Genomic DNA, 10,268 nt, shown 5'->3' with positions numbered 1-10,268 from the left:
TATGGTTACATGGACTATAATGGACCCAATGTAGAACTTTATTTTTTAAGCTTAAATACGTTTTTGATACATGTAAAATATCATTATTGTTTTGTTAATCTCTAGAAAGTAAATACTTTATTCACATTTCTTGAAGTTCTTGTGAGCTTTGTAATACTCTTGCCAATTGTTTTACAGTTTCAATTCTGAGAATAATAAGCTAACCCGGGAAAAATATAAGCATGACAGCTATGTCAATACTAATTAGGGATTGTGTTGCATGGATGAGAAATGCTTTGAGAATGTGCATGCTACATTGAATTATGAACACATCATTCATCATTCATATTTAAAACTAATATTTAAGAGTCAATGATAATTAAATGCAAACACATATACTACACCCCAAACTCATAAAAGACAAGGTTACTGGTGTGAGAATTGATCATAAACACTAGCCAGAACAAGAGTAACACTAGCCACATACACTACACTCTTTACTCCACAAAGTCACTTTTCACCTTATTCTCAAAAGAGTAACATTAATCCTTTCAAGTCAAAACAGAGCCTTGAAGGCACATGACTGCTACATTTTCCATTTTTCCTCCTAGGAACTTCTTTATATTAAAGTAGAGTTAGTGAATTTCATAGCTGTTATATTTCCCTTCTGCTCTAAGGTGATTACCCAATGATTAATTAGCCTAAGTGTAATGCAGCAATAGCTAATAAAGACAGTCTTAATTAGAAACTAACAGATAGAAAACTTGTTGAAATGTTTCTGCCATGATAAGTCTAAGATTCTTGCATTATATTTTAAATAATAAGCTGCAGAAGCCATGAAATTGCACATGCTAAGGCAAAAATATAATAATAAAGCCACTGAGCTTTCATCAATCAAGGAACAAAACCAATAACTGCACAAAACTACACTATTCCATGGAATCAAAACTTGGAGCATACCAGCCCAATAAATCATTAATTTGCTTGATTTTTCCTTCTTGACCCTTTGAATCTCCAAATGCTGTAGTGAAAGGGTATACATAATTTACTTTCTTTGCCATACACCGGTAGGAAACAACATCACCTTTCACCAGAAACTCAAGTACATCTCTATCAAATCCTCCATCAACTTCAGCTTGTAGATATTGACCTGCAGAGTCATTTTGGTATTAGTGAAGTTATTTGCTCTGTCTTGTAAATTAGTCTTTCTGTACAATTCTTCAATTCCTTATAAAGGATTACAAAGTGATACACAGACTCACAATTCCTTATAAACGATTATAAAGTAAGTAGTTTGTTCTATGTAGGACTTAGTACTTTTGAGAAACTCCTCATTTTTGAAATGCTCACATGTTTTTTACTCGAAAACACCACTACAAGTAGCTGATAGGCCTAAGTTGCTACAATTTATTTTCAAATGTGAAAAGTAGATTGATCAAATAATGTAACAGAGATTATGTTGTCCCAGATACTATCCCAAATCAATAATAATGAAACAAAAAAAATAATAGTGAAGTTTTTAAAATTTTAACTGACATGACATGTTTTCATTTACTTCCCGGACAAAGTATGGCATGATCTGGAACAACGGATCTCTATTCCAAATAATGAGCAGAAAAACTGAGTTGAGCCTTATACCATTAGGGGTATCTTCCACAAGTTGGAATTTCACATTTTTCTGAGTCTTCAGGATTGCTTCACGCAATTTCTGAAGAAGAAAATATAACTTATAATATGTTACTCAGTAATGGCTACATATAACTCAAATGAAAGCAAACTTTACAAGAAAGTTATAAACAGCCAAAGACCAAATTTTGAACTTGATAATGGACATATGGGATACTTTTGAGTAATGGTTAGAAACCTGAATGGCATTATCAGACTCTTGTTCAGGAATCTGCCAAGGAAAGGAAAATGATGATGACTTAGGATTTGTTGATATACAACCTGGATTGATTGATGGGCAAGGTCTAATTTTTCTGCAATATAATTGTACACATAAAATAATAAAGATATAAATCATGGTAATACCAAACATGCAAGGGTGATTGAAATGCATAAACCACTTCTATAAGAAATAAACTAATAGCAGAATGTGTACATTAGTAAAAAGTAAAGAAAGCCATTATATGACTGCAAATTGAGTTTAAGAAGGTTTCGAAGGCTGTAAAAACAGAGCGCACATCTTTTAATTTGTCTCAAAAAATGTGTTAGTCCATATGCTATTAGATGTAATTGGTCAGAAAAATACTTAATCATTAAACTTTTAACTTAGTTACATTTTTTCAGTCAAATACAGCGAGTGACACTTTTGGGATAATAGATATTTTGTGAAAACTAGTCTAGCAAATTGAGCAAGGCAAAAGGGCAACATATGAACAATATTTCAAATTATGGCATACCCATTTTCTAGCCCAAGTTCCAAGTTCTTGGACTGAGAAAAAGGAGTGGTGAGAGAGGTTGAAGGGGGCTGAGAATTGAGGGAAGGGATTGCATAAGAAGATAATGGAGTGGTTGTGAAGGTAAGAGCAAGAGCAAGAGAGAGGAGATTAGGTAGGACCCTTTGTCCAAGGTTTGGATTTTCAGTGTTCAGTTTGGGAGTTGGAACAAGTTTGTGAATGGTGTTATTGTTAGTGTAAGAACATGAAAGAGGAGGGAGGAAACCAATCAAACTCATGATTTATGAGATCTTCCTCAATCTAATTCATGTTCTTGCCTCTATCAGCTTTGTTCCATCATGTATTTGTTTTGGCTCATTCTAGCCACAGGTCTGCTTTTGAATGTTATCCTTTGGTCAGTTTTTTTATGTACTACAAGGATATCATTTGCTTAGTTTATAAGTGTGTCTGAGATAGTTTTTTAAAAAAAAAAAGATTGTGCATTTCTTCTTTTAGTATGGATTAAAGTTTGTATTTTTTTTTCTTAATTAAAAAAATAAAAGTTTAAAATTCTAGCATAAATATGTTTTACTCAAATTTTATTTATGAAAAATAAGTAAAAAGTGATATTTCTTTATGAAGGGATGTTTGTATTTAGATAACCTATTTTTTCTAATTAATGTCGCTTGTCATTTTAACGTTGAAATTTAAATAATAGTTTCATCTTTTTTGGATCGATGTCTATTTGGATTGCTTATTTTATTATATATTTATTTTGTGGATTGTCTGATTCAAGTTAATAACTTTTAGATTTTCTTTTATATTAATATTTTTTAGTATTTGTTATGAGATATTAAAAAACTATTGTAAAAATATATATGACGATAAACATTATAAAAATGTATATTTTAAAAATGACATAAACAAAAAATAATTTTTTGTAATTCACTTATAAAGAATAATTTTTCTACCTTACTCAAATGAAATATATTAGCTTAGAGTGTAATATCTATGTACTGTAGATATAAAGATTTATGTACATACAGTATATTATCTGTCATTTATTTATATTTTTTTATGAAGAGTTAATGAAGATGAAAATGAATAGTAAATGATTCACTGACAGTATATAAAACTCATATATTGTTAGTACATATATTTTTTCTCATTAATTTATATTCAGTTTTAGGTAAAGTACTCAAAGGTAAACAAATTATGAGATTAAATAATATAATCCCAAATTTTATAATCTTAAAGTTCATAAACTAAAACTAAAAACTTAATTTATATGAAATACAAGTAATAATGATTAGAAAATAAGGTTCTACAGTGTTGCAATTATTATTGAAAAATAACAATAGTTTAACTCATCTAATATGAAACTAAAAAGAAAATAATAATCATAATAATAATAATCATAATAATAATAATGCATATCAACATTACTTAAAAAATGCATATCAAATCCTAATGATTTTCACTAAATTAAATCCAACTATATATGGAATCTGTTACTTTTTATCCCCGAAATTAATATGTGTCAATTTCATTTTCTTATGTTAATAAAAAAGTTGAGAAGAATATTATTGGTTCATTGGTTGATCAAAAACTCCATCCACCACCAAAAATAAGTGTAGAAGAAAGTTAAAAAATCATTTTAGGCAAACAAATTTTACCATTTTTATGGGAATCAAACATTCTTATGTGAGATTCCAGTAAATCCCTTCTAAATATTTCATATCATCCAAACAGAATGAAATATAAAAATATAACTTATCTATATATCATATTCCTAATAATAAAACATTCATTATATCGTATATGGGTAAAAGGATATTTATGTATTGTCTTGGAGTTACCCAATATAATTTATTTATAAACCTAAATTTAAAAGGATATTAAATCTATTTTTAAACTAACCGGATGAAAACTACAATGTAAAAGTTCAGTATTTTTAAGGAATAATATTAATATTGTATCGGTTATGAAATCAGTCAAGATATTAGTATGGTAGTATACCGGTTGAATTTTTTGGTATATCGGAAAGGAAAAAATTACAAGATAGGGTATAAGTCCATTTGCATGATGTAGGATGCTCTTGTAGGTGGCGAGTCCCAAGAAATATGAGAATCATTGTAGTTCAATATAATCTTAGCTAAGAATTGCTAACATGTTTGCCTCTATGAAAGTATGTTGTACACGCACTTCCCAATTCCTGTTCAACAGCTCAAATATGTTTTGTAGAACTTGACTCAAATGATGTAGGCGAGTCTGCAAATTCTCAGCCACCATGTGGATGGCTTCTAGACAATCACTTTCTAGAATAACAACATGATGACTCTTGTTCCAAGCCAAACGAAGACCCTGCTCCATAGCAAGTAGTTCTGCCAGCTACCGTCAACATTTAGCTTCAACCAACCCATATTGGTTGAATTGATAGTTAACAAATTAAACTATATATCAATAAATTTATATTTACATATATATTATACTACTATTAATGTTCAAAAATTAATAAATGCTATGATAAATTATTTTTATGTGCATTTTTTAAAACAAGATGTATGACTTAGTGACGAACCATATTTTAGAATTATAAACAAATGTAGTAATTGTATGTTTGATCATTCATAATAACATTTTGGTAAAAAAATAAGTCACTTTCATAAAAAAAATTGTAATTTTAAATGACCAATATAATTTAAATGAAAACCGACTACTATGACTAATATTGACTGATATGATTGTATGACCAATATGATTGATGTACTGTATTGATATAGGGATTAGTTCACCAACTGAACTGACTGATCCAGTCTTAACACTATTTTTAAGGGAAGCACATCTGTTATCCTAAAAAATATGTCACTTCATGTGTCACTTATTATGATTGGTTAAAAAATATGTTTAACTTAAAAGTTTAATAATTAAATGTTTCTTGACAAATCACAACACATAACACATAAAGTGACACAATTTACTAGATAGAAAATATGTTACATAAGTGTGTAGACATAGAGAAAACAACCATGAAAAAAAGAAGAAATTATATAACAACTTTGGAAAATAAAGCACCATATCCTCCATATCCTCGAGTACGATTAGAAATGAGCTGAACAGAACCAAAACTCCACTCGGTTCAGTTTGATAAGGATTTGCATAGCTCAAAACACGATTCGAGTTTGATACAAGTTTTTTTTAGCTTGAGTTTGGCCTAGTTTAAGTTCACCAATTGTTCCGTTTAGTTTGAATTGGTTCATTTGGACAACTCAAATAATTAATTTAGTTTTAACAATGAAAGCACATGTTCACACTCAACATTTTATTTTTTAACAATGAAACTCATTAGCCCACAAGGCTAATGCATGAGTCATGATATAATAACAATAAACATAAAAAAAATATAGTTTTTTTATATATAGAGTCAACTCATGAACATAATGATTCGAACTGTATCTAACTTAAGTTCGACTCGTTTATTTAATGAGCTTCATTTCCAGCTCAAGATCGACTCATTTGGTTTATGAACCATATTTATCGAACTAAATAACGAGTTGAGTTTCGAATAAATAATGAATTGGTTCGGTTCATTGCAAGTCCTATATTCGAGTTTCAAGTCTTCTCATGGACATTATTTTTTTAAAGACATCATTTTTAAGAATAAAAACCTATTTTAGTGTTAATGTATAAATTTGCTCACTAAAAATGGTCCAAAATATTAAGAATTAAATTAGTATTTTTAACATTTCTTATATAATGTCCGTCACTGCATTCTACCATTGTATTTAATTTTAATACCAATAATATCTATATATTTTAATTAATTGAATAGAGTGGTAATGGCAAATTCACCCATATGGTGCACCTTGACTGAAAAATTATGATTTTGGTGCACCTTTTAAAAAAATTACAAAACTAGTGTAATTTTTTCTGAAAACAACAATGAAATTGCCGATTTGTGTACTTTGTTTTTCTCTCACTCCCCCCAAAATCGGGACTAGGGGGAGTTTTATTAAAAGTAATTTTTTTTACAATCTCCCCCCTAAATCGTCAATGGGGGGAAGGGATTTATATAAATTTTTTATTTTTTTTAGTCCTTCCCCCTAAATCGGCAATATGGGGGAGTTTTTGTTTTTGTTTTTTGTTTTTTTATCCTCCCCTAAATTGGCAATGGGGGAGTTTTTGATTTTTTTTTTAATTTGTGGGAGTTATATTATTAGTTTTAGAGTTTAATTTTTCAAACACTAACCCTACCAACACACAACATAATAATTTTTATCAACTCTAACCCTAATAACAGAACACAATAATGAAATATTTTTTGCAAGAAACTAATATTGGTGTCTGGCAAAAAATATTATTAGTGTCTTGCAAAATATATTTCATTATTGTGTTCTGTTGTTATGGTTAGGGTTGATAAAAATTATTATGTTGTGTGTTGTTAGAGTTAGTGTTTGAAAAAAGAAACCCTAAAGTTAATAATATAACTCCCACAAATTAAAAAAAAATAAAAAACTCCCCCATTTGTCGATTTAGGGGATAAAAAAAACAAAAAAAAAAACAAAAACTTCCGCATATTGCCGATTTAGGGGGAAGGACTAAAAAAAAAATTTATATAAATCCCCTCCATTGACGATTTAGGGGGGAGATTGTAAAAAAAAATTACTTTTAATAAAACTCTCTCCTAGTATCGATTTTAGGGGGAGTGAAAGAAAAAAAAATACACAAATCGACAATTCCATTGCTGATTTTAGAAAAATTACACTAATTTTGTAGTGTTTCTAAAAGGTGCACCAAAATCATAGTTTTTTGGTCAAGGTGCACCATATGAGTGAATTTGCCAAGTGGTAATAACGGAAATGAGCAAAATGTATTTATATATTTAATTTTGGTTTTACTAAAGTCTATTTGCAAGTTAGACTTTAGAAGGAAAAGAAAAAGAAAAAATATATATGTTACATTACTCTAGCGCTTTCACTTCTCCTGCCTTCCCATTTAAAACAGACTCTTAGATATTCCCACACTAGACTACTAGCAATTAGTAGTGATTGATTCTCCCAATTCCTAGTTTTTTTTGGGTACTATTAAAACTATTTCTTCACACTTTGTAGGTAAAGAATTAATTTATTTCGGATTGTGTGATTGTCCCTCACAATGAGTATCTCTCACAAAGATCGAAGTCTTGATCTTTTAATTATCCTAGGATCTAAGATGGTTTTATACTACTATATCAACATATTAGATGATACAGTAATAATGTATAAAACTTATTAGATGATACAGTAATAATATATAAAACTTATACGTGGTTCATACATTGTTTCTTTTTTTTAATGTAATATTTGTTCTTTTATGTTAATTTATAATTATTTTATATATGTCACACATTGTTTCAAATTGCAATGTAATCATACCAAATCAAAATGATGTGACTGAATCATGATTCGAGCTGCAACATGACCGCATCTAACAACATTAAATTCAAAAAATATTTTTTAATTATAAAAACATTCATATTAAACAGTTACAACCTCCTTTATAATGACCACCACAATCATAATTAATGTAACCGTGACAGCAATTCCAAACACAACTAGAATACTGATTTTAGCACAGTGGTATCCCTTCTTTTAAAATGTGCTGTATTTCTGTGTTGTATAATATCGGTGCCTTGTATGGTATCCTTGATTTCTTGATGAAATGTGGTATCAAACTAGGTAGTCATTCCCAGTGGGATTGTATCTTAGTTTAGGGCATTGCTGGAATGCGATTCTGGCTGGTTAATGCGGCCGCTATGTTTCCCGGCATGACCCCACCAAGATAGGGATAACAAGGTGAAACCCCAGTTTACCCTCATTTTTAAACTGCTTTCTTCTTTTTTGGACTCAATCATCTTTTTGCACCCACCCCTAACCATAATTCTAACTAAAGGCTCTTGGATGAGCAGCTTTCATGCCATCCTTCCAAAACAGTGCTCTCGCCATTTTCTTTGATTTTCTGGTGATTTTCGAACTGTTTTGTTCTCCTTCCAGCGAGTTGGCTCTGTTTCCGGCATCATTGAAATATTTCCAGCGAAATCCTCTTTTCTTATGCAAGTTTTTATATTGGAGTTGAGTTATCTCATTGATTTTGAGCTATTTAGTACTTACTTTTAAACCTCGGAGAGGCTTAAACTATTTAACTTGTATTGGATTTGAGTTGTTATTGATTTTGAGCTTGCCTCTTCAATGTTGTGTATGTTTTCTATTTTTAGAGTTTATGTGTATACTGTATAGCATGAATTGTTTATTTTGCTTCACTAAACATTTAACCCTGGCAATTCCACTATCCCAGCCATGAGCTCAAACAAGCTTGAGAATCGTATGGATAAGTCCCAATTCTTTACACATATCAAACTTTTTGTAAAATGCGTACAGATTCCTAATTTCTCTCTCTAGCACTATACTATCATGCATCAAGACCATCCTTTAATGTAGTGTGCAAGAATTTTTTCATCATGGAGTGCATCGCTTAAGGTCTTTCAAGTCAACAAGCTAAATGTGCAGATTGAAATTGAAGATATCCTTGACAGGTACCAAGGGACCTAGCCTGACATTCACATGAGTTCCACAGCTCGTGTTGTTCCTTCCATTTGTTTAAGTAGCCAACACGTTTTTGTGTGTTACTGTTTTGCTTAAATATTTATTGAGTGCATCTAATTGTGAGCTTTTCTACTGTTCTTTGATCTCGGGGAACTTTTCTTTCTCTGTGAAACTAATCCAGTTAATATTTTAAGCGAAGGCATTTGTAACTGGCTCAAATGCTGACCCTGCAGATGAAGCAGAAATTGCCAAGTTGGAAGAACGAGCCTCTTCTCTGATAAAGGTAGGTTGTAATAAGGTTTTAATAATTGTATACACTTTAGTCATCCCTGATCATGTTCTTTACAAAGCCTGAACAGTGAAATTTTCACTATAGGCACAGATTCTAGTTGATGGGGATTTAGAAAACACTTATTTTTCAATCATGTTTTGTTGGCTACTACGAAATGAAACTAAAATGTCTTAAGGGTTTTAGATTAATCTACTGCTGAAACAATATAGTTTGTCAATTTTTTTTGCTCTAGACTGAAGTTGTTGAAGAGGGTGAGCTTGGCACAGCGTAAGTTATTGCTTAGTACTATGTGGAAATAGCTTCTCTACTGTTGGGATAAGGTTGTATATATTTATCCTTTTCAGGTCCCACTAGGTGGGATCCTTGTGTCGTGAGCCATTCTCTTTTTTACTTGAGAGCCTATATAGTGTCTTTTAATATTATACTTGTGTTGTGTTAAACTTTGATAAAAACAGGAGGTTGCCAACAAGAACTTGCACCTTAAGATACTCATTGATCAACTACGTGTTCTTATCACCAATATAACATGGCAAAGTCCTTTTTCGACTTGAAGTTTGGGTGGAGTACTTCAATTTGGAGAGTAGTGCCAAATCTTGAGTCCAGATACATTAAATGGTAATAATGCTTCTTGATACTTTAACACTTCAAGTTGCATTACTTGATCTCAATATGTTCTCATTTTCTATTCTTTTTGGGTATTATTAAGGGTATCCTTTTACCTTTTTGTAAGGAACTAATCCCTTTTGGGGTTTGCGGCTGCCCTTCCCAACAAGTGTATCTCCCAGGAATCGAACCCCTGATCTTTTGGTCATCATAGGAATCCAGCGGAACCTTACACCACTAGACCAACGTCTTGTTGGTTCTTATTTTCTATTATGAAACTATGATTTCAGAGGTGTGAAAGAGACTTTGAAAATGATAGAAAATAACAAAACGGTTACACGAGATAATATATCTATTGAGACTTGAAAGGTTCTAGGAGAGTAGGGTAGTAGTTGGCTCATAAAGTTGTTTAATGAAATTATGAGGTTTAAGAGG

At 30.8% G+C, this 10,268-nt stretch overlaps 1 protein-coding gene across 1 annotated transcript; it reads right to left on the bottom strand.

Moving 5' to 3' along the window:
* Positions 1 to 766: 766 nt before the first annotated feature.
* Positions 767 to 2,761, bottom strand: LOC109336975 (thylakoid lumenal 17.9 kDa protein, chloroplastic-like). Its single transcript, XM_019573829.1, has 4 exons — positions 2,382 to 2,761; positions 1,844 to 1,958; positions 1,618 to 1,687; positions 767 to 1,129 (listed from the first exon to the last, which is right to left on the bottom strand). The coding sequence occupies exons 1-4, from the start codon at positions 2,654 to 2,656 to the stop codon at positions 909 to 911; spliced, it is 681 nt and encodes a 226-aa protein (XP_019429374.1). The 5' UTR covers positions 2,657 to 2,761; the 3' UTR covers positions 767 to 908.
* Positions 2,762 to 10,268: the final 7,507 nt, after the last annotated feature.

Source organism: Lupinus angustifolius, unplaced genomic scaffold (genome assembly GCF_001865875.1).
Source record: "Lupinus angustifolius cultivar Tanjil unplaced genomic scaffold, LupAngTanjil_v1.0 Scaffold_1_574, whole genome shotgun sequence".
NCBI lineage: Eukaryota > Viridiplantae > Streptophyta > Magnoliopsida > Fabales > Fabaceae > Lupinus > Lupinus angustifolius.
Note: the sequence above shows the minus strand (reverse complement) of the source record. Positions and strands in the feature narration are given on the sequence as shown.